At 38.5% G+C, this 25806-nt stretch overlaps 1 protein-coding gene across 3 annotated transcripts in view; it reads right to left on the bottom strand.

Annotated features, from left to right (window-relative positions):
• LOC148511753 (teneurin-1) overlaps nt 1-25806 on the bottom strand; it is a 658333-nt gene that overhangs the window by 489942 nt on the left and 142585 nt on the right. Inside the window, exon 3 of one of the 3 annotated variants that reach the window (XM_088482876.1) lies at nt 25010-25018. The exons of the other annotated variants lie outside the window; for them this stretch is intronic. Coding sequence (XP_088339002.1) covers nt 25010-25018 — 9 coding nt within the window. The remainder of the gene's footprint in view (nt 1-25009; nt 25019-25806) is intronic. 3 annotated transcript variants of the gene reach the window in all.

The raw sequence follows: 25806 nt of genomic DNA, 5'->3' as shown, positions 1-25806 counted from the left end.
ATAAAAAAATCTTGTGGCTCTAAGTGGTAATGCAGTGTGCTATTATTCATCTTGTGACACTGTAAGTGGTAGCACAGTCTAATATTCAACTTTTCACTTCTTTTCTCAATTGTGAATAAATGATTAGTCTGCACGCCGACTACAAGACCACAATAAAGTGATAAATAACATGCGTTATATAGAAAACATAACGACATCACTGTAAGTGGCAGCGCAGTATGCTATTCTAATTCATAAATAATCTTGTGACACTAAGTAGTAGTGCAGTGTGTTATTCTTATTCATAAATAATTAATCTTGTAACACTGTAAGTGGTAGCACAGTGCATTCTTATTCATATATAATTAATCTTTTGACACTGTAAGTGGTAGCATAGTGTGTTATTCTTATTAATAAATAATTAATTTTATGACACTGTATGTGGTAGCGCAGTGTTATTCTTATTCAAAAATAAATAAACATGTGACACTGTACGTGGTAGCACAGTGTGTTATTCTTAGTCATAAATAATCTTGTGACACTGTAAGTGGTAGCACAGTGCATTCTTATTCATATATAATTAATCTTTTGACACTGTAAGTGGTAGCATAGTGTGTTATTCTTATTAATAAATAATTAATTTTATGACACTGTATGTGGTAGCGCAGTGTTATTCTTATTCATAAATAAATAAACATGTGACACTGTACGTGGTAGCACAGTGTGTTATTCTTAGTCATAAATAATCTTGTGACACTATGTGGTAGAGCAGTGTGTTATTCTTATTTATAAATAATTAATCTTATAACACTGTAAGTGGTAGCGCAGTGTGTTTTTCTTATTCATAAATAATGAATCTTGTGACACTAAGTGGTATTGCAGTATGTTATTCTTTCTCATAAATAATCTTGTGACACTGTAAGTGGCAGTGCAGCATATTATTCTTTACTTATTCATAAAAAAAGAATAAAAAAATTAAATTAAATTCACTACTAATCATATATTTATTTTCCTGCCTTTTCCTGATGTGCCATATTGGAAGATGAACTGCCACTGCTGCTGCAATTTTTGACATGCAGTTGCTGAATGCCAAAAATGTCCAGAAATGTTTATGGGCACAGACAGCATCTCCTGCATGCCCCTTTAATTAAAAAAAATATTCTGAACCACCAAGTTGATTTTGTAGGCAAAACATGGGACATATTATTCACTCATGCTCTCCCTTCCTCCCTCATAAATTTGCTTTGGAATCAAAAAATTAAATTACATTTACTACCAATCAACCCTTCCTGTCCCTGCCTTCATTTACATACATACTCCAACTCCCTAAGGCCTCTTCATTATTGAAAATATATGTTTCCTTATGTGCCATGTTGGAAGTTGAACTGCCATGTGTTTGTGCTGCCCACTGCTGCTGCTTATCTAAGTCAGCCGTTGGCTTGGTGCAAATTTTGGGCCTAAACCAGATGAAAACAATATTGTGAGCTATGAGGTGGTCAAAATTGACTGGAAATTAGTGGAAATTAATGTTATAATACTGTAGGAACAAAAAAAAACAAATTATGTGATTTTAGCAGATTTTATAAATTTTGGAGAAAAATACAGATCCAAAACCAATACCAAAGCACGCAAGGGGTGGTTTTGGCAAAACCAAATCCAGAACCAAAACACAAGGAGATACAGATCCAAAACCAAAACATGGGGGTCAGCGCACAACCCTACTTTAAACATGATATAACATTATATTTTTAATGTATAAATATTTTTGTGATTTAAACATTCTGGAACTCAATACTGCATCAATGCTTATATTGAGGAGTGTTACTGCAATTGAAATAACAAGGATATATGGGATTGTTCTCTCTATTTTGTTGCTTAGTACTTAGCTAATTCTGTATTTACTAACAAGAACATTTGATACAAAACTTTGAATCAAGGATATAAAAGTAGTTTTATGATTTTTGTGAATTCATAAAATAATGGATATCACACCGTACTTTACTTGTGTGTATTTATATGTTATATGGAGTAAGAAAACTGGTGGAAAAGGGCATTATCATAGTTCAACTGTTCTTTTGTCTTTGTTACTCTGAATCCGCTTTCTCTATATTAACTATCTCTGCCATATAATCTTGGATATCCTTTTCCTAAACTCATTCTCTCAAAACCTGAGCTAGTAATAATACAGTATTCCAACCATTTAACAGAAACTGCCTGTCTTACAGTACATCTCTAGATTTCTATATCCGTGAACAGCACAAACAAAAGCCTACTGCTCAAGCTTGATGCCTAGGTGCCATCCTTAGCACAGAACATGCATCAAAGAATAATTCACAGAATACACACTGACATCACAGCTATATTACTTGGCTACACACTGACATCACAGCTACATTACATGGCTACACACTGACATCACAGCTACATTACTTGGCTACACACTGACATCACAGCTACATTACATGGCTAACAATGACATCACAATCACAGCTACATTACAAGCCTACACACTGACATCACAGCAACATTACATGGCTACACACTGACATCACAGCTACATTACAGGGCTACACACTGACATCACATCTACATTACACAGTGGGGAAGACGCTGACATCACAGTTACATTACACATCAGGGCTACACCCTGACATCATAGCTACATTACATGATTACACAGTGACATCACAGCTACATTAGATGGTTACACACTGACATTACAGCCACATTACATGGCTACACACTGACATCACAGCTACATTACACATCAGGGCTACATCCTGACATCACAGCTATAGTACATTACACAGCAGGGCTACATAACAACATTATACCTACATTACACAGCAGGGCTACATAGTACATACTGACATCACACCTACATTACACAGGATCACTCAGCAGCAGAGGTCAGTATTGCAGTGCACCACAGCGAGGACTTTGTCAGATAATGAGGCTGAAGCAGACCAAGAGAACAGTCCGGGAGGAGGAGGGGTGAAAAAGCAGTCCGAGATCACGAGCACACAGCAGGGAAGGGTACTGTCAGGTACTGCTGCTGCATGGGCACCCAGCAAGTCCACCAGGAGTGTAAAGCCACCCCAGGTAAAGAATATAACATGCTGATACCAGGGAAAGGGTGCCTTAAGCTGTAGGTGATCAGTAGTACTCACTGGCACAGTGCTGATCGAGAAGGGGGAGTCCTTGCTGGCTCCTGTCTCAGCTACACCCTGGAGAGGTGGTGCATGATGGAGGAGGGTGGAGGAAGCAATGAGCTTATGGTTGGGGCTTGTGGCTGGTATCAGCGCTTGGGGTTATCCATCCAGGCTCTGCCTTGTCAATTATGGACTCATGGCAGGGGAATCCATTTTTTTTATTTACAATGTGGGATAGCGGGAGACTCCACAGTAAACCGTGAGTCTCCTGTAGGATGTGGGAAGGTAGGCAACTATGCCTCAGGTCCATGAGCCAGGATTGAGAAAGCAACACTGAAGGGCCAAGGACCCATGAATACCCACTGATGGTGTGCTGGGAACCACAGCAGACATGCCTGCAGAGTAAGCGTGAGACCCAAAGACAGTGTGGCAGTACTGGGAGCCATTGCAGAGTTCCACAGAGGCTGCACAAGTCAAGAATGATAAAGGGAGATGTCCCTAGTGAAAACATATTGAAAGCATTTTCAAATTATATTGAGTGTACTGTACTCCATAACCCTGATATTTTCAAGAGATTGAGCTAGTGATCTGAATATGCTGACTGTGTTTATATTGTACTATTGATGAGTGATTGAATATATGAGTATAAAGAGAGAAAGCCAATATGTGAAAGAAATATAAGATGATTAGAGTGCACCGAGCAAATGATGCTGTAAAGTGCTCAATATCACGGTGTTACTAAAGGGGGAACTGTGTTTATTGTGCTTTATCACTTTAAAGAACAGCTATTGTTGTCTGGAATCAAAAAAGGTCATCATTAGATGCTAATCCATATCACTTTTACCTATTGTAATTATAAGTAGAGATGAATGGTTCAGTTACTACTCGGTTACTTTTGGATCTGAAAAACAGCATCTGATTGGCTACCTGGCTCTCATGTGTTTTGAATAGCCAAGAGCATAAATCCGTACTAACTTGGTGAAAGAAGTTACTGAGTAGAACTGAACCACTGACCATGTGACCATCTAGCAAGAGAGTACTCCAACAGAAGAGCTTTGTGTTTACTTTTAAGTAAATGACTGATCATTCTAGAGTTTTGCTAGTCTGATGAGTAATAATCTATTTTGCTTTTTCATTATACAGTATGTGTTTTGCGGAGGTTATTGTGTGTTGAGAAACTAGTGTATTCTAGCAACTGAGAAACTGCATTTTCCCTAGTTATAGCCAAAGAGGTGCTGCAACAGTTAAGGTAAAGAAGACTATTCAACTTCTAAAAAGAGTTATTGCCCATTGTTTACTTACTACCATATTGCTAACCTCTGCCTTATACGTAGTTGTCATTTTTCACTTGTGCTGAGTTGACTGTTATTTGTACGGTGATCATTATTTTTCCATTTTGACCTTCCCTGGACTCATGTCCTCTTACACCACCATTAATAAATCTGCTAGATTATTCTATTTATCAAGGTTATCACATTATGACATTTTACTCTGTGTATGTGTCAGCCTCTATGCTGCAGCCTGAGGTGGATAAGCTTGTGGAGTCATTGCCAGAGAAGAAGGAAGAGCCACTGGAGCTAACATCTCAGCTGTAAGGTACCATCTAAAGCTAATTTATCTGTGCCCACTCAAACACCCAGCGTACCACACTAACTGTTGCAATTGCCTTATTACTGGTCTTCCCATAAGCAGGCTTTCACTACTACAATCTATCTTGAATGCAGCAGCTAGACTAATTTTCCTTGCAAAGCATTCCTTAGACATGCTTATCACATTTCTATGCTACCTCCTTAACCTCTCTAGTGTATTCTAAGGGATTACCACCTCTCTACACATTTCACTCAAACTCACATTTATTATCCTTCTACTTTAAAAAAACCCAGTGACCCCTGACTGAATAGTCACACTAAACTTTTTTCCACTGCTATCTGCAGGGGCATTTTAAGAGAGGAGGGGGCCCATGTGTAGACTCAGTGTGGGCCCCCTCCTCTCTCTAGTGGTGCTGTGGTGCAGTTGATTCTAACTTAGGCCCTCATTCAGAGCCACTCGCTATCTGCGGTTGTTCATTTTCTAAAAAGGGGCGGCTATTCAAATGAACATTTCGCACTTTGCGGTCTGTTCACGCCTCTAAGTCTGAACGAGCGAGCAAAACATGCGAACGTAAATTTGAAAAATACGCCCCCTGGCCGCTCGCACCATACGTCATGTCCGCTATTTATTAGATTAATCGAGTACATCGACCAGCGTATGAACTGCACGCTATTCTTGTGGTTGGTTTTTTCAACCACTATTTTGCGAGCAGTTCTGACTATAAAACAACCAAGTGACGTTGTCAATGACGCTGCTGGATTAATTATGCACTCCCTTAAAATGCCCGTTTTGACCTTTAAGCACGCCTGCGATCGGATTTCCACTCCCCGTTTTCAAGCACCTTCCCCTGTTACCACCCACATACGCCTCATTCTGTCACTCAAATTATCAGGCATTCGCTATTTTGCGAGCACATGAATTTCGACCGCACTGACTGGTTCGCGCATGCGTATAACAATCCGTACGCATGCGCAGTTGGGCAAACATCGCTCGGAGCGAACGAGCTGCAGCTTACGAGTGGCTCTGAATCAGGCCCTTAGTGCCATAAACTACTGCGCATGCATGGGTCTCCTGGAAAATAGTGCCTGCACCAGTTTCCCTGGAACAGCAGTACTGCATATGCGCGAGACACTGGGAAAATGTCAGCCGCAGAGGAGCACTATGGAGAGAATAGACAGGTAAGTATAAAGACTATATGGGTGCAGGGTGTGCGGTGTGGGCCCCGCTAGACCCAGTGGCCTGTGTTCACCACACACCTGCACCCATTATAGATACGCCCCTGGCTATCTGGCTGAAACAAAATACAATAATTGGCACTTACCTAATGTAACAAACTCTTATTTTCCTATACATAGATTGTAAGATTGTTAGTAACACTCTTACGGCTATGTCTGTCTGATAAAATCTAGTCTTTTTTTGTTAGTGTGCCTGTCTCTAATTGCTGCAGAGTATTCTGGCGTTATATAAATAAATGATAACAATAATAATAACAATCTACTATAAATTACTTTTCCAATGTTACAAATTGATGAAACGTGCTCGATTTTGCCAAAATAGGATTTCTTTGTAGCAACTCTCTTTTCTAAGAAGCATCAAGTTTTTTTTAACACTTTTACGAAAAAGTGACTTCACCAATGAACTTTATCCATTTATTTCAATATGACCATTTTATTTCAATATGATTTTCGATGCATATACGACCTGTAGGAACTGCATTGAAATTAATTGATATAGAAGTCTTTAATCAGTCACCAAATACTCATAATATACATTTGATACAGATGGGAATTTTGCATCCCATTTAAGGGCCAGTGTTATATCTGTAGCATTGTGAAAAACATTTGAAACATGAGTTTCATATAGAGCAGAACCTTTCTAGAGTAAATCTTTGCAAATTATTACATACCGTGCAGTAATAATATCGTAATGATTAACTTTTGTGTCTGGTTGCTTTGTTTATAGTTTTTTATTCTTTTGACAAAGCTCCATATACATTTATATGTTGTCACCTGCCAAAGATGCAATTGGAAAATAACATACAGTACAGTTTACTGGTTTCATGGATTCAGTTTATGACTAATATATTAATAGTACTTTCATCTTGGCCAATTTTTATTTTTCCTTATTTTATACAACATTTAGCAAGCAAGAAGCTGTCTCTGAGGTTTAAACTAAACCATGAAAGTCATTGGCCATTATCTCTCTAGAACTTGTCAAAAGCTGTGCAATTTAATGACCTTAAACCACATATTTTGTGTTAGTTGATTCTCCTATACAGAAAAATGGAATATCTCCTCTAACATTAAACATTTTGTACTGCAAGCATGGTGACATTTGCAGTGCCACAACTGTGTCCCATGAACATGCCCCATGATAAACCTGTCATAAATTATTTCTTATTTATAAAACAAATAGAATTACCCCATAACAATAATAAACTAATTTTGTTTCCATAATAAAATAATAAATTAATACTGCCCTCATTATCAAATCATACGTTAATAATGACTACTTAGCAAATAAGTTATTATTGTTCCATAAGTAATAAATCAATGTTCTCTCCAAACATATACTTAAGTGGGACACATAAACATATATGCAGGAGTCAGAACACAGATTCATATATAACCGAGAAAGCTGTTTTATTTGCAGGAGGGCAAAATGAGGTGTAATTACCTGATGATAATGAAGGCCACCAACACGGAGGAACTAATTATGAATTTCTGATTGCAAATTAATCAGCAATACTTATAGATTATTACTTTGTTATGTGGGCATATATTGGGCATATACGCTTTTGTGTGTGTAGTTTAGCACATTTTTTTCTCCTTTTTAAAGTACGCTGTAAAGAAAGTTGTTTTTGAAGTTGTACTGATGTCTAATAATGAATGTGTATTTTTTAGAGATGTGAGGTTTGGTTTTCCTGAAAAACAAACACACCCAAACAAGGGGCTTCATAGTTGAACCGAGTCCCGGCCTAGATTACTTTTGGGGTTCAGAGTCGAACTGAGGACCTCATTCAGAGGCAGTCAGAGGATGCAAGCGGTCGCTCAGAAACTGGGCGGCCACTTGCATCCTGACCGCCCGCCTCTGTTGTGGTCGTTAGGCTGTGGGTTTACACCCACAGCTCTAACGACCGCTCGGGTGATGGTCGTGATGGTCAGAGACCATCGCGACCATCGGGGCTTACGATGAGACCCTAGGGTAGGGTCTCACTTGTCGTAAGCCCCGGAGAGCTTGTGGCTCTGTCAGAGCTGGAAGCTCTCCACTGACATCACTAGTGATGTCAGTGGGGCCTCCCCCAAACGGTAGGCATTCCCATGGGAACGCCTCCATTTGGGCTGCCACCCCACCGGCCCGCCTTCCAAATGGGGCGAGCTGTCAATCAACATCGACAGCTTGCCCCCTTTGGAAAGAGACCCGCTACGACCAGCACTGTCGGTCGTAGTGGGTCTCACGCATGCGCACGAGGGAGCCGGCTCCCTCGTGCGCATGCGCACTGGCCAAACATCGAGGCGGCCGTGCGGTCATAGACCATACGGCCGCCTTTGAATAAGGTCAAGAGTCTCAGCCTGGATCACTTTTGGGGTTTCCAAGTAGAACCGAGTTCTCGCTTGGTAATAAGTAACAATGAGTGCTCTTAACCCATTACTACTACCATTAAGATTGTGACATTAATGCTATGGATTCTGCTTTATTTGAATTGTCTCATATGCATTATAACTCAATAAATTGTGTAAATTATACTACACTATATTGCGGTGAAACACTTTTTATCTTTCATGTGTGAGAGACATTTACCAATCATGTGACACCATATGTCGTATCAACAGGAGAAGCAAATTTCTAAGGGAAGTGTTTGCCGTTTATTTGCCTTTTGGCTTTTCCAGTATGGAATTATTGTGCATTATATGTATTGAAATTGAGTTCTGGATTGGGTTTGCTGTAAATTCGGAACTCAGATTTGGATTGCATGTAATCAGGTCCAAATTACATGATATTAGCTGATTTTATCAATTTTAGAGAAATACAAAACAAAATTCAAACCAAAACACTTGAGGGTGATTTTGCCAAAACCCTGCCCAAGGAGTTTTTCCAAAACCAAAACATGGGAGGTCCGCGCACATCTATAGTATTTTTAAGTAAAACAAATGGTTAAAAATATGGGCATAAGGGTTTAAGATGTATACCTAGTGTAAACAAGGTGCATAAGCTAATGTGGCCACCAATCTGCACACATATTTTGATGTATGTGACAGTCTCTGAGCCCCAGTTTTGCTGTGATTTTTATACATGACCCTAGACCTTTATTTCATAAAGGTTCATGGAACATACAGAAAATAGTTTGTAGAAACCTTTGCTGATGACAAAAGAGACAGGTGGCAACAGAAAATTGTTGGAAGATAACTAACATTTTCAGAAATGGTTAGAAATTATTTTGAAAGTATAGAATAACTGTCAGCTGTAATAATAAAAATGAAATGGTAGACTTTACAGGTCCAAGAAATAGGCTGAAGCCAGACTGTGAAAAATATAGCCTTCATCTGTAAAGTTTAGGGTTCCTACAAAAAGGGTAACCTGTCAATTTTTGGCAGTTTATTTTAAATAAGTCATTATGTGCAACAAAAGCCAGAGCTGGATAAAAATGAGTACTTAAAAAAGATATTGTTCTGCACAGATGGATTTTCTATTTTTGAAAGGTTACTTTTGATATTTTTTTATTTTAAACTTTTACTCTGTAAAAGTTGTTTTGGAGCCCTGAGCACCACACACTATTAGAACACCTTTGTTTTCATCTGTGTATTTTTGTATGTATGTTATTAAAAATCTGTCTTTAGTTTGTTGTCATTTTTCACCTTAAAATAAATTAACATTACATTTAAGTAAAGATCTACAGTACAGTCCTGCCCAAGGAGTTTCTTTCCCTTTTTGTAAACCCTACTGAAAGGGGGCACCACCAATCTACCATTATGAAAAAGTAAATGAAAGTACATGTCAAATGGCTTTGATGTATGGTATCTATCAGCACTTGCATTTGTAGCATTTAAAATACAGTAAATACTGTAAATACAACAAGAAGTGTCCAAAAATCACTAATTTGTCACAAATTCTTCCAAGGTAGTTTGGATCTACACCTGTAAACAAGTTTTTACTAGTGTTAAAAGTGCCGGTAGGTAAGGGGTACTCAATGAGAAATCAACATAGGTGAAATTCCCTAAGCCATTGATGTTTAGGCTGTAAAGGATAAAACTAAATCTATAACTTCAAAGTGGAGATGAGTGGGTTAGTTTTGCTGAAATCCAAACACATCTAAACTTAGGGGTTCGGAGTCGAACCAAGTCCCAACTCTGGTGTGTTTTGGATTGCATTAAGTCCCTCCCTTGTGATTTCAGGTACAGAGAGGTTGACAAAATCAACAGGAAATGAATATTATTCATGTTAATAATACTATAGGAACAAAATCAGGTCCACATTATATGATTTTTGCTGTTTTTATTAAATTTTAAAGAAAACCAAAACCTAACCAAAACACTGGAGGGTGGTTTTGCCAAAACCAAAACATGAATTTAGAACCAAAACCAAAACACAGGGTCTGCGCACATCAATACTTCTAAAATGAAAAATGCCCATTTCTATACATATTTATCTTTCAAGGGATAATTGGCTAATGTTTCAAAGTTTATATAGATTTGAGATCAGCAAATTAAATAAAAAAAGTTGTATGAAATAAAGGACAAATGAGGTTCTGAGTCCAGCAGATCTTTAAAAAAAATCTACTTGCACTCAAACATTGAACAATGTAGAGAAATGTATAAATACAATACTTTTGAGAATTGCCTAAACATTATCTTAATTGAGTAACAGTCTTACTGTTATTTAACTGCGCAGACCACAGTGCTTGTTTTGGCTCTGAATCGATTTTTGTGTTTTGGCTTTGCCCAAAATTTCTTGTGTGTTTTGTATTGATATTGGTTTTGGATTTCATTAGAATAGTCAAAATCATATATAGGGCCTTATTCAGATGTGAGAATAGAGGAAGATAGAGCAAGTAACTGTGAACTTGGTCAAACCATGTTGCAATGCAAGGGGTGCAAATACATAAAATAAAATTACTTGTGGGGTAAATACTGACTGCTTTTGCATGTAGCCCACCCATTTTGGGAAGCTTTATTTTTACATTGCAATTTAGATTTTAGTTTGGACACACCCCTCCCAAATCTAAATCTCTGCACATTTTGAATCTGCCTGACCTGCGAGATGCAGTTACTATACTTGCTCTTTATTACTCTATTCCCAAATCTGAATCAGGTCCATAGTCATTTACATTCAATTTGAACTTCAATTTTTTTTCATTTTTCATGAATATTGTCCATAGGCTGCAGGGAGCTGACTGTCTAAACTCATTGGTAGAGCAGCGTCACAAATACAATAATATCAGCTACAACAGCTATAGAAAACAATAGAAATAAACAGAAGCAACATTGTGCAGCACACAGAAATGAAATGATGGCAGATTTAAAGACCAGTTCCTTTTAAAAAGTAGACACTGTTGATGTTAAAAAGACTGCGTTACGAACAGATATAGACCTCGGTGGTGTGTGAGGTTGCTGTGTCAGTGGGAATAGTACTGCATCCTTAATAGAACATGTGGGTGATGTGCAATTGAGGTACTGTAGAATTTATCAAGTACATTCTATAAAAATGATGGGTAAAAGCTGATTGGTTGCTATGGGCAACTACTTCACTTGTCTACTCCATTTTTTTCACTGCTTGATACATCAACCCCTAAATTTGATTAGAATAATATAATAACTCACAATGTTTCCTGCAGTGCTAAACAATCGTCCACAGTACACACTGGAATGTGAGCAGCTTAAGTACTCCATAGCTAGCGAGTACAAGCTGCTCCAAAAATTTTTCTTTCCCTCCCAAAATTCCTATGGACACTATGTGATGCTAATTTTGTATTGGCATTAAAGTACTCCTCCAGCATTCTACAAATTGACACTGCATCACAATGAGATGTGGTAAAGTTGTCACTGTCAAAATTGGGCCTTTCATATAAACCTGCCCAGATGTTAACCTTTCAATTCATTATTTGTTTTTTCCTGTCATTATTATTACTACTACTACTAATAGTAGCACTAGTAGAATCTGAAGCAGAGGATGTGACACTAGAATCTAGGTCTTTCAACTTTCTCACAAGGATCCCTTTACATGTCTTAAGATCTAGGCCATTTGGAAAAAAACAATGATACATGACAAACCTAGGATCAAGTACGGATGACATAATGTAGTCCTAATTTTGAATGTGTTTAAAATAGCCCATTCAAATTGCATGCACAATATTGGCTCCTTTATCAGATACCCCAGAGGAGAGTTTTACTGGAATGAACCATTTCAATATAACATCACAAAGTTTATGCAACAAGTTTACATTGGTATGTGTCTTTGTGAAGCCAGCAATGCATAAAGTAGATTGCTTGTGAATGAGCTGACATTGTGTTGACAGAATGAGGATGATGATGCTGGTACTGCTGCTGAGGGTGATACACCTATCCAGTGGGCTGTCATGGCTATGTAGTCTTTTGTTTAACCACATACTGTATATACATAGTTGAATGGACAGTTAGTGCAATGCTAATTTTATTGGAAGTAATGACTTTGGCTTTGAACTCCCTGTACAGCTGTGGAATTGCTGTATGATAGAAATGGAATCAAGATTAAATTTGGTAGAATGGGCATATAATTGTTACTAATTAGCTGAAACCTGTTGCAATTATTGCAGATATTGGATGCAGATTAAGTGCCAACATGGCTGTCATGACTTTGGTGATCTGCTGTGCAACAGGATGATGGCTGTCATACTTGCTTCAACTTTCAAATGATTGTTTGACAAACTAATGATTAAAACTTGGTTTACTCTGGTTCCCCTTCTTAGATGATAATTTGCCCCATCAGCAGTTGCCCTCTGCCCAGAGATTAGAGTCAGATTGAATTTGATCAAATAATACAGACCTGCTTATTACTGTTCCTGAGGGTGTTGGCAGTGAAGATTGCATGAGGAATTTAATTATGCTTTTTGGGATGAACCACTTGTATGGTTATCCTGCAAATTACATATTAGCAAGGAGATACCTAGATGGTTAACATTCCTACCTTGACTTATTTTTGTGTCACAAAGACAACATATGGCTTGGAAAACATTGTTGCCACCTGAGAGGTGTGTTCCAAACCTGAGAGGTTGATTCTTTGTTTTTGGACATGCGTAACAGCAATGTACAACAATATGCTAATCATGGGAATGAAATGGGTCCAATGGTGGCTGCCGTTCTTGGAGACATTTATCACCATCTTTTTTTCACGTGCAACACTGTAACCTCATTGTCAGATACAATTATTGCTATCATCCCGATGCAGATTGACAACGTATAAATTTCCATCCTCTATTTCAAAATCTTCCTCAGTACAACTCATCCTCATTTTTTCAAATTATGTAAAATTGTGGGAGGATATTGCTCAAAATGTATCAAAGTTTCAAAATGTGATTTTTCTGATACACACATGCCACTCATGGACACCCTTGGATTATCCTCTGGATTGTTCTGTAAACATTCATTTTAATCTTCGGTCTCAGTGTTATTATTTTCAGTTATGGATATGTCTGTTTTGGAGGTGACCCCAGTCACACTACCAGGGCTGTAATGAGCCAGCCAGGGGGAAGCAGCATGGCCTAATCCCAGGAGGCATGGCCACGTCCACTTATGTTGCTGTGGGCTGAGGAGAGAAGTGTCAGACCCAGGCCCCACCATCGAGCCTGGGCTCAGGTAATTAGTACCTGCAACCCTCCCTTACAGTTAGAAGCTAGTACTTGGGAAGTTGCAGGAGATGCATGAATGGGTTGGCCACTCACTTTTGGCCTGGGCTTATTTCTACTAGTTCCATGTCAAGCAAAAAGTGGCCATGGTCTATGCCTTTTTGTCATTATGGGGGTGCATGGATGTTTGCTATTTTCCTACATTCATCATCAATAACATTTATACTGCCAGTCACATCACCACATGCTCATATTTTGTTTAACACTAAGCAAAATTTATATGATTTGGACCAACCTCACTTAAACTTTCTTTTTCCCATATGAACTTTGTTTCCACTAGTAGAAGAACTGTAATTACTAGTAGTACTGGTGCCAGTGTTGCTAGTACTGGGATGTTCATTATGACCCACAGACTGATCCATCACTGAATATAATACAGTCTTATTTTACAATTAAATTCCAACAGGTAGTAAACATTATGTTATTGTTACACACAGTAAAATCGTGACTGGCAGGAGCTAATTCTACACTGTACCTTGCAATTTCCAAAGATGAAATGCCAGTGTATTAGCACAAACTTTTAGTGTGTTATTTTTTTATAATGTTGATTTATTTTTTAGGTTTTTTTTTTGGGGGGGGGGGGGGTAAGTTCTCTGACAAATACAAATAAATAGTTAAACAACAAACTTTTATTTTTAATGCAATAGTTTGCACAGTAAGTAGTGCAAACAATATATAGGTAAGATTATTTTTCAGCTGGATAGGATATCTTATATAATAGCAGACGCTCAGCCTGTCTTTCACTCTGTGTGTCACTGTCATTCTCTAGTATCAAACTAAATTGTATTATTATAATATTTATAATATAGAGACTGGTCTGGTTGGGAAGGTAACAGGTTATACTCAACTGATGCTGCATGTAATGCAACATATACAGACCAGGCTGTAAGGCAGAGTCCTGATCTGAAGAGGAAACTAAGATCACTGCAGTAAAACAATGTAATTTCCAACACAAGTGTGAGAGTTGTAGAGCACAATATTTTTCTTCCTATTCAAGGACAAGATTGATAAGATCCAAAATGAAATGGTATGCTCTTCCTCAGCTAGTAATCTGCTCAATTCCCTACCTGAACCCTTTGGCATATTTTCTTCATTTGACCCCATAAACGAAGATGAAGTATCTGCACTCTTCTCATCCTCCTACTCTATTACCTCTCCTCTTGATCCTATACCCTCACAAATCAGTAAATCTCTGTCTCCTGTGCTCATCCCAACCCCAACAAAAATCTCTAATCTCTCTCTCTCTACTGGCATCTTTCCATCTCTGTTCAAGCATGCAGTGATTGCTCCAATTCTGAAAAAAAACAAAATTCTGACCCTAACACTCGCTCAAATTACCATCCCATCTCCCAGCTCCCATGCCCCTCCAAACTACTTAAGAGACTTGTATACACCCGCCTCACACAACTTGTTGGACCCACTTTAGTCTGGCTTTCATTTCCAACACTCCACAAAGACAGCACTGACTAAGGTCATGAATGTTCTGGTCACTGCCAAGGCTAAAGGCCATTACTCACTTCTAATACTTCTAGATCTCTCTGCTGTTTTTGATACTGTTGACCACTCTCTTCTCAAACAAACACTGCAATCCCTAGGTCTTAAGGACACAGCTCTATGTTTTCTTCCTACCTATCTGATCGCTCTTTTACTGTTCGTTTTTCTGATTCTGCCTCTTCTTCGCTACCCCTATCAGTTGGAGTACCGCAAGGCTCAGTCTTAGATCCTCTGCTATTCTCAATCTATACCACTTCTCTTGGCACACTAATCCGCTCTTTTGGAATTCAGTACCATCTGTATGTGGATGATACTCAAATCTACATATCCTCCCCAGATTTATCAGCATCTGTATTGGTCCATGTCACTGAATGTCTTTCTGCCATTTTATCTTGGATGTCATCTCTATACCTCAAACTTAATATTTTGAAAACAGAATTAATTATATTGCCACCGGCCAATAACAGTTACCAACCTGATCCATCACTGTTGATAGCTCGACAATCTACCCTGCCCCACAAGCTCGCTGCTTAGGTGTCATCCTTGACTCTGAACTGTCCTTTGTTCCCCACATTCAATCTATCTCAAAATCATGTTACATACATCTAAAAAAACATATCCATATCTCACACAAGACACTGCAAAAACTTATCCATGCACTTATTATTTCCCGCAATAGTCTCCTTACTGGTCTTCCCAAAAGCATGCTCTCCATATTACAATCCATTATGAATGCAGCTGCGAGGCTGATCTTCCTCACCAAATATTCATCGTCTGCTGCTCTGCTCTGTCAGTCCCTACATTGGTTGCTGGTTTTCTACCGTATCCAATACAAAATACCTTTACTTACACATAAGACTATTAGCCAAACCACAACAACTTACATCTCTTCACTCATCTCAAAATATCTCCCATGCTCAGCACAATATCTGTGTCTCTCATCCCAATGCATTACTTGCTCCCATTCACGGTTACATTACTTTTTTCAGGCTGCACCCACTCTATGGAATGCCTTACCATGCACAATAAGACTATCCTCTAGTCTCCAATCCTTCAAGTGTTTCCTGAAAACTCACCTCTTCAGGCAAACTTATCAGATTCTAGAACTGCCCACATAAACCTTCATACCAGTAGCTTCCAAATCTAATTACATCCCCTTTCACAGTCCACCCATAACCTCACAAATTCTTTCTTTGACATCCTCCTGACATTTGGCCGACATTCCTGTGTGACTGGATCATGCAGCCCACCAAGAAACTCTGCATTTTGGCTGGACCAAAATGCCATATATAGCACCATCCTTTTGCATCAATGCCTATTTCCCTATAGATTGTAAGCTTGTGAGCAGGGCCTTCCAACCTATATATCTTTCTGTTATTACCCAGTTTTGTTCTATTAATGTTTCCAATTGTAAAGTGCAACAAAATATGCTGCACTATATAAGAAACTGTTACTAAATAAATACATTGCATGATGAAGTGCTCAGTTGTACTGGGAAACATGTTGCAAGGGCCTTTTAAGTTAGAACTGCATCTCTTATTGTTTATTTATTTTATGGTTAATTGTTTCTTTAAATTGACCATGTTACCTTAGGTTGTATAAAACATATATAGTGTTGCTACATATGTTTTATTGGTTCAGAAACAATTTTACTTTTTTATTAATTTTTATATATTTTTAATAGAATGTTAATGGTAAACATTATATTACTTTTGGATGATATCTCTATTAAAGGTTGAGACTCCCATAACCGTAAATTCTAAAAACCGAACCGGGCAGCCGTGACGTCATGACGTGACCCAACATCATGACGTCACTAGTGTCAATGGCCAATGACTAGAAGGTGGGTGTGGCTTCGGAAGCATTCTCCCACCAGAAAACAGGATTCTTCTTCTCCACATGCTGGATCTCTCCCACGGCACACTCCAGAGACCACATCACTCACCGGACCCCTGCAACATCCAACGGACATCCTCGCAGCACACACCCGACCTCCGGTGATACCCGAAGCACCCGCTGGACCCAATGAGCTCGCCGGAAATTCCAGTGTCAACTGCCAGACCCCCTGCAGCCTCCTGTAACACCCGCAGGAAACGCTGGACCCCGTTTTGTGCGGCACCCGCCGGAAATCCCTTTGACACCCACCAGACCCCCTGCAGCATACATCCAGCTTGCTGTTACACCTGCAGCACAGGCTGGAACCACTGCGGCACCCGCCGCCCCCCCCTGCGACTCCCGCTGGGCCTCCCGTGACACTCCCAGACTCCTACAGCACCCCGGCCTCAGGTATTCTGAAAACCGAAAAAACCCAATATCTGAAATGCTCCTGGTCCCGAGCATTTCGGATATGGAAGACTAAACCTGTATTGATTTCTCATGAAACTGAGTAATTAGTGGATATTATATTTTAAGCATAGTTTATTTGAATTATCTTGAAATTAGTGCACTCAATTATTTAGGGTTCACACATTTTGTCAGAATATATCATACAGTACATCTATCATATTCTCTAGTCTAGGGCCAGAGATAGATTTATCTTGTGATGTACTTCTTTATTGTATATATACAGCTATACTTCATACTAAATGTTATTTTTTTACTCATTTAATCACCTTACTGATATTTCTAATTTCTGTTAGGAAATAGAGCTACAGTATATAAACTTTTTTTATTAACACATTTCAGTATATTCATTTAATAGATAAAATATCTAGTCAAAATATCAAGATGGACTGTGAAACAACAAATTAGGATTAACACAGATCATTTATTTAAGATGTGGTGGCAATAATACCTTCATATTCAATAGGATACAAATGGGAATATCAGGGATGGAAAGGGATTTAAAGGATACTACTTTGCAAAAAGCTAAGTAGCAGGATTAAATTCCTAGCAGTATCCCCACAAAAAAGAATAATTGCACAAAAAGCAAACATAGGCCCTGATTCAGAGCCGGACGCTCTGACCAGAGCGCTCGCTCTGAATCAGGGCCCACCTCCATTAATATGGAGCGTCCTCCTGGATGCTCATATAGCTGTGGGTCACCACCCACAGCATATACGAGCGTGCAGGATGATGGTCGCGATGGTCTTGACCATCGCGACCATCGAAACTGCGAGCAGAAGCCTGCGGTTGAGTTTCTCAACCGCAAGGCCAGGAGTGATTTTGGCTCTATCAGAGCCAAAATCACTCCCACTGACATCACTAGTGATGTCAGTGGGGCCGGCTTCTGACGGTAGGCATTCCCTTGGGAACGCCTCCGTCTGGCAGGCATGCCCCCGGCACGCCCACCAAAGGGGGCGTGCTGTCAGTCAACATCGACAGCACGCCCCCTTTGATGAGAAACTACGAGCGAAGGAAAGTCCTTCGCTCGTCGCGTCTCGCGCATGCGCACGACGGAGCTCCCTCCGTCATGCGCATGCGCAGTGCAGACCATCGACCCACTTGCGAGCGGACAGCCGCTCGCGAGTGGGTCTGAATGAGGGCCATAGTTTTACCACGTGCACAATATTGTAAATTGTACCATGTAAAATACCTCTTTTAGATCAAAAAGCAGGTTCTCACCTGGGATTTTGAACAGGGACCAACCCGAATGTGACCTGGCTGAGATCCCTTGCAGACAGGCAGTTTATTCATGGGTCGGCCACGTTGGTGCAGTGCCGGCGCTTGGAGATTAGATAGTTTCTAAACACTGGCTCTTCCTATGCTGTAAATGAGTCCCAGGTCATATGACCTGGATTACCCATTTACACTACACAGTTTCAACCCTTCTAACTACCCGGTTTGAAATGCCGGGTCATTCGACTTGTTTTTTTTTAAGGACCCTTACAGACTAAGCAAAATCCTGTGTTCACGTGCAATAACCCAGCATTTTGCTGCTTGACTGAAAGGGGTATTAGTCACTGGCTGCACTGCATATTGATTTCAGTCATTCTGAGCAAAGGTGCCCATACATCTGCAACGGATCGCCACGATGCAGGGCTGCGAGCGAAAATTTCCGATAACCATCGGAAATTTCCAATCACCCACCATCGATATTCTGTGATCCGTCACCGGATTGCGGACATTTGCCATGTTAAATGTCCCTGATTTGACGATTGCGATCATTTTTTGATTGTGATCGTCAAATCGCTGAAATCCAACAATCCTGCGATGCCAGGTTTCAGCATTGCGTGATCGTGGCAATCCATCACAGATGGATGGGGCCAATAAGGCTACATGTTTATCAATATTGGTTACTATAAAGTGGCTGACTCTGCTGTGTATAAGTGACAGCTGTACAGTTATTAGTGTTGTGTAACATACTGTAACATTTTATAAATCCTTTAGAGTACTTTGGTAATATCAGTAGTTAGTAAAATTATAATCTAAAAAGACAGATACAAAGCTTAATTATTCATAATTAATCAAAAATACTTAAATACTACTGTACAATACCTCAGATCTTCAACTCTGCAAAGAACATGGTGGGAAACAATGTACTGTATGTGAAACCCAACAAAGTGAGGTCATTACTGATTAGATTTAATTTTATGTCTTTTGCTAAATATGGTGAATGTTAATTTCACTTAAACAGCTGGTAGCAATTCTTCAATTTTAAGATTGTTAAGTGTTTCCCAGCATGTGAAAATGGGATTAGTACTGACTATATTTTTTCCTCTTTATGTCTTGTTCAGTTTTTTATCCTGCTGAAATTTTGGGAACAGTTTAGTATAAATTCTGCTGATTAAAATTGTTAATGTGGAATTTTTGGTTGAGGAAACAAGTAGTAACTAACATTTGCATTTAAAATGAATAATTCATACATTTCAGGTGACAATATTAGGCAACTTAAAGAGGATACAGTAGTAGAGGGGAAGCAGCTGGATGCTTGAGAAAAATAAGAAGAACAGATATATAGGAAGGATGAAACGGCAATAAGAACACTTTCACTGCATACCAGTAACACTTTCACTGCATTGTAACATTCAAGCATGAAGCAGAGTAAAAAAGTTATATATATATTACTTTTCATATGCTTCAATTTGCTTCTGAATATAAATATAAGTGAAGATACACATATACTGAGATGAATATATACAGGTCCTCCAACAGAAGTACCAAGAGGGGGTGTATCAAAGTGTTAGCAGGTGAGCACTCCATGCTTTAATACTTTTGTTTACATTCTGGGCTCCGACAGAGTCGCAACCTGCATGCGCGGCTTCCCTTCACGTGTACACTCTCCATCCTCCATTAGAAGAGGACATGCTGCTGAGCATCTTCCTATACTGGTTACTGAGTTACACAGTGGGGACAGTACAAAACCCGCTTACCGGCAGCATCACGGCTTAAAAGGGCCATCGCCACTATATAGAGATGTCTGCTACTCCATTTCACACACCACCTCTATTAACCATATAAGCTCCTGGCTGGATCTGTTTCTTACCGTTGCATTAAGCCTTAGTTTCCCTGCATCCTGTTATATGCTGTTTAATAAACCAATAAGCCTGCTTAAGTTATCTGCCATGTGGACTGACCTCAACACATATTGCTGACACCTATCAACACCATAGGTTCTGCCAATATAAAGTATCTGGACCCAAGACTGTTCGAGGGCCAAGACCTGACAAGATCGTACAATTAAGTTGTTATGGCCACAACCATTTTAGCAAGGTTATGCTGGATCATAGCCATACCCGAAGCATGCCACCATCATACCCCCTAAGCAGGTATATTTGTTGACATCCCTGACATGATTTCTCCTGCCCAGTAATAATAATATTCTGCTTATTTTTATTCACCATTTTATCCTATTCCTCTGAAATATTTAACTGGTGTTAAGAAACACCCTTCTCATAAATGAATTAATAAAACGAAAATGCCCGGACAATGCTGTACACCTTTATTAATTATTAACTCAACAGTTTTATATATATATATATATATATATATATATATATATATATATTGATAGATTGATAGATAGATAGATAATATATATTTTTTTATGTAATCTGTCAGAACCAGTGGCATTTTCACTTTGGAGTCTCCTTATCTTGGAGGTTAGCAGTAAAAATGAGTCAGAGTTGGGCGCAAGGCAGAAAAATGGAGCAACTTTACAGTTAAGCAAACCATGTTGCAATGCAAATGGGTGCAAATACATTTTTTGCATGCAGGTAAAATACCGGCTGCTTTTGCATGTAGCTTTATTTTACACAGCAATTTAGACATCAGCAAGGACAAGCCTCTGTCCACTTAGAAGGTTTTTTTTTTTTTGCCCCCTCCTCTGAATCACCAATAGTAGAAAATTACTGAGGTGGGTCATCTAGACACCCTCAGTTGTCCTGGCGCTCGATAGAACACTATTTGGTATTGAATATTACAATACTCCTAATTCAATTGATCAAAATTGAAGTACACAGCGCTGCAAAACCTTTATGTCAGTTGCTAGTCTGACAAAAAACTTCACCCAGTGAATAAAAGAAGAAAAGAAAGAGGTACTGCGCTGCTGTGGACTGTCTAATTAAAAATACTTGATTGATTTAAGGAAGTACTTGAGCCTCTCTGATTAATAAATATTTAATAACACACAATAAAAAATAATAAATAATAACATCTATAAGCAGCTTCTATTATAGATAAGATCGCAATAATGTCTGTGTTGCAACAACTCTTAAAATTATGTATATAGTATATTATAGGATCCAGGAATTTTTTGAAATTATAGGGCTATTGTTGGTTGATAGAGATTAAAATTATAAGAGTTTATTAATCTAATAATGATAAAGTGTATAATGTATCTATATATAAAAATGCTAAATATATACTATAACAATATATGTGGAATACTGAAGGAGAGTAGATTTAATGAGGAGATTTCTGTCTGCACAAAAGGTTCAAAAAGTAAGCACTGAATATGTATAAAGAATGATAGAGATGTGTTCACTTATATATGTGTATATGTCTCTGTATGTTTATGTTTATATCGTAGATTATTTATATACTACTGCTATTAATATTAAAGAAAGTAGATATGAGTACTTATATAATAAAAGATGTAAGTGTTAGACTGTATGGTTAACATATAAATTGGGTCTTAAGGGTCAACACCAATAGGAGTGTAAAACAATGAAGATTTTTGAGCCTTTCTGAACTATTGCAAAAGTTAATTAATTAATGTAGATGATTCTATTTGACTAATTGTCAATCCTATTTAAAGGAGGGATGATAGCTGAATACCCCTATCTTGAAAAAGCTCCAAGAGGGGAGCGAAACGTGTCGAAGGGGTTAATTATCCATTGTGAGCTGTGATCTACAACTCTCCAATTGTTGCCGCACTTCACCGCTGGCCACATTTTTGTGCTCTGACACATGAGCTCCGGATCAGATTGAACTTTACAGCAGCTGGCAGCCTAGACGGGACACCCGCCGTTTTACTCATTGCGGCAGAGAAATAAGGAGACCGCTCTATACCATCAGGTGTCGGACAGACGCCGATCACCTGTGGTTTCCGTCCACCCCAGTGTACCAAGAGTCACTTACGGCCACACTGTTTGCTGCCACGCCGGGTTGAGGGACTTCAGTGCAGCCACACGCCAATTGTCGGCGAGCTCCGGCACATAACAAGTGACGGTTGAACTATACCAGACTGCCATCAAAGATCCAGGTATTTGGGAGTGGTGCTGTACACTGATCCCAATGAGCTCCGGCGCACTACAAGTAACAGCCAGACATTATTCATAAGAGTGCTGCCAGATATTTTCAGTGTATATGTGAGAGTGGTGGTGAGCATATGTGTATCAATTCTATCAATTGACTATACTAAAGGATTCAATAATTTTAGTGGAGACATTGTATTTCACAAATTATCTGAGTGGTTTTAAGAGTTGTTACAACACAGACATTATTGCGATCTTATCTATAATAGAAGCTGCTTATAGATGTTATTATTTATTATTTTTTATTGTGTGTTATTAAATATTTATTAATCAGAGAGGCTCAAGTACTTCCTTAAATCAATCAAGTATTTTAATTAGACAGTCCACAGCAGCGCAGTACCTCTTTCTTTTCTTCCCACCTCTGAATCAGCCCCAATGTGTCTAAAGTTTTGTCCTTACTAATAATCACTTGCTTGAATTTGTTACCGAACGTTAGAAATACAGTATATCCCTAATAATCTACAGTTTTTCTCTACTTGAATACTGCAAGCAGATTTTATTTTGATATGACATTACCTTAAACTTTTTTTGCTGCATCTCTAAAATGTATTGTAAAGGTATGACATTAAACAGATTTATAAACTGAAGTATACAGTAGAACATGAGATAACCAAATATGATCGTTTCTGACTGAGAAGAAAACACATGGAGGACAGTTATTTGTAGTGAATGGTACAATATCTTTTCTTGCAATATCTTTAAGGGGTCAATCCAATTAGCCGCAAATCCGTTATCGTGCTTTATGGCAGCTGGAAACTGAGCAAAAATTGGCAAATTCCAGCTGAGAGCAGGCCGCGAGGGGTGCAAGATGTGGTTCCGTTGATGGCAATTTAACGCCGTGGCAATGGAAACTCGCACCCTTCACGGCTAATTGGATTGGCCCCTAATTATTCACATCTGAACTAATTATCTCTCACATTCTCCACTTACTACTTCCTATGGTGCACTACTGTATCCATTGCAACAAGTTTTATTCAACCTGCAGTCTATTCTCTGCAGTTCTACTGCAATTCTATTTACTGTAGTAGAGTATGATGTATTGTGGAAGGTGTATTGGAAAGGGTGAGGTGAGAATTAATATTGAAAATGCTTTCTTTGGAACAATACATATCTAGATAACACAGCATTAGGCTATTTTAGGAAGCGAATGGACACATTTTAGTGGATATTGCTTTTCTGGGATACATTCCTGTCTGCATAATCTTGTGGCATCTTACAAATCCACAATAGTAGTAGTAATAATATTAATAATAATAATAATAATAATAATAATAATAATAAAAATAATAATAATAATAATACTATACACACAGAAATAAAGAATATAAAAATATTGCTTATCTACTCTAAATATAAAAATATATAATGTATCCCAGTTATATTTTTTAGTGTTAAAATTACTTATTCGATGATAACAGATTTACATTACTTAGTATCTTATTATGCAGCTCCAGCTCTGTGCATATTCTACAGTATATTATCATCAGTACTATTGCCTGAAACATTTCTGTTGTTCTACAAAACATTTATCAACATCAATCTTTCTTTTGTTTATAAAATAATGTAAATTTATTCAGCTATACTGATATTCATAACATTTTCTGTGCATATATTTTCCATACCAGATGTACATTGCTATGTAATGGCCATAAAGCTGCTACCCAAAAATATAGCATAACTGGTAGAGTCATGTTTAGTGTTTGTGCTTCCTTAAGACTTTGTACCTTAATATGCTCTATAATACCAATTGTATGTATCAAAGGTTTATGCTTTTGTATTCAAGACCCTTCTATGAAGGTTATTGATGCACAGGTCAACAGACATAACATAATATAAGAAAATATCGACTGCCCCCTGGTTGTCTCTGTCCTCTCTCAATTCGAGGACACTTCAATCAGGGGTAAATTTACTAAAGTGAGATTTTTCAGAAATGGAAATGTTGCCCATAGCAACCAACCAGAGTGTACTTAACATTTAACTAGCACCTTCTAGAATATAATAGCTAGACTCTGATTTTTTGCTATGGCAACATCTCCACTTCAAAAAACTCTCACGTTATTAAATGTACCCCTCATTGTTTGACATTAACCTGTGGAATGTTGCACTCCAATGGTATACACATTTTAAGAGGACCTATTCTGTTGATCACAATGAGGAATGAATTGTCTGAAATCACAACAATTTTTACAAGTGTTAAAAACAGATTTTAAATAAAACACATTTAAATCCTATATAGATAGTAAGGCAGGATGCTGTAGGGCGATCCACTGTGTGAAGATGCTAAACCATCTATTGTATGTACACATCAACCTGTCCACTCCTATTGTTTAACTAAAGCAATATTTTTGCTGCTACATGAACAATGCTGCCCAAGGCTTGTATTGTGAGTACTGCATACCAGACACATTTGTTGCAAAGTAACACAATTTCATTAAAGTTTTTGCCATTAGCTTGATTTTGACATGAGAGAACAATGCTTTATGATTTCTGTATTATTACTTTGATTTTTGGCAAATCGAATCAGAAAACTTTAATGGTTCAAACAATATGCCAGCAAAAACATACATTTTAGGTATGCACTTTTTTTTTTATATGTACATTTGTTTGTATATTAAGTTTTATTTTTTAAAGTGATTTTATTCACTTACTATATTTAATCTCCATCATCTGCTTAACCTTGTGTTGTCAACTTTGAAGTGACTAGGGACAGAACAACCTCTAGTCAAATAATCAGAAAGGTGACAGTATCACAGATTATCTAATGACATGAGCCTGTTCACTGGTGTGCTTATGTTAGTAAAGGATAGGTTGCATGTGTTCAGGGCAGGGTCATGGTGTGCAGGGGCGCCAAGAGGGGTCAGGTCCAAATTAACTGCCCAGACTTGATGGATGGGCTCGACGGGGGCCCGGGTCCAGCATCCGCCTAACCACACATGTCAGCGGCAGCAGCCTGTGTCTCTGTGCAGGGCTGCGGTGGGTACAGGGAGGCTGCTGCCACTGTTCAGATGCAGCAGTC

This window comes from Taudactylus pleione, unplaced genomic scaffold (assembly GCF_031769625.1).
Source record: "Taudactylus pleione unplaced genomic scaffold, aTauple2 ptg000296l, whole genome shotgun sequence".
NCBI lineage: Eukaryota > Metazoa > Chordata > Amphibia > Anura > Myobatrachidae > Taudactylus > Taudactylus pleione.
This window is presented reverse-complemented; position numbering and strand designations above follow the sequence as displayed.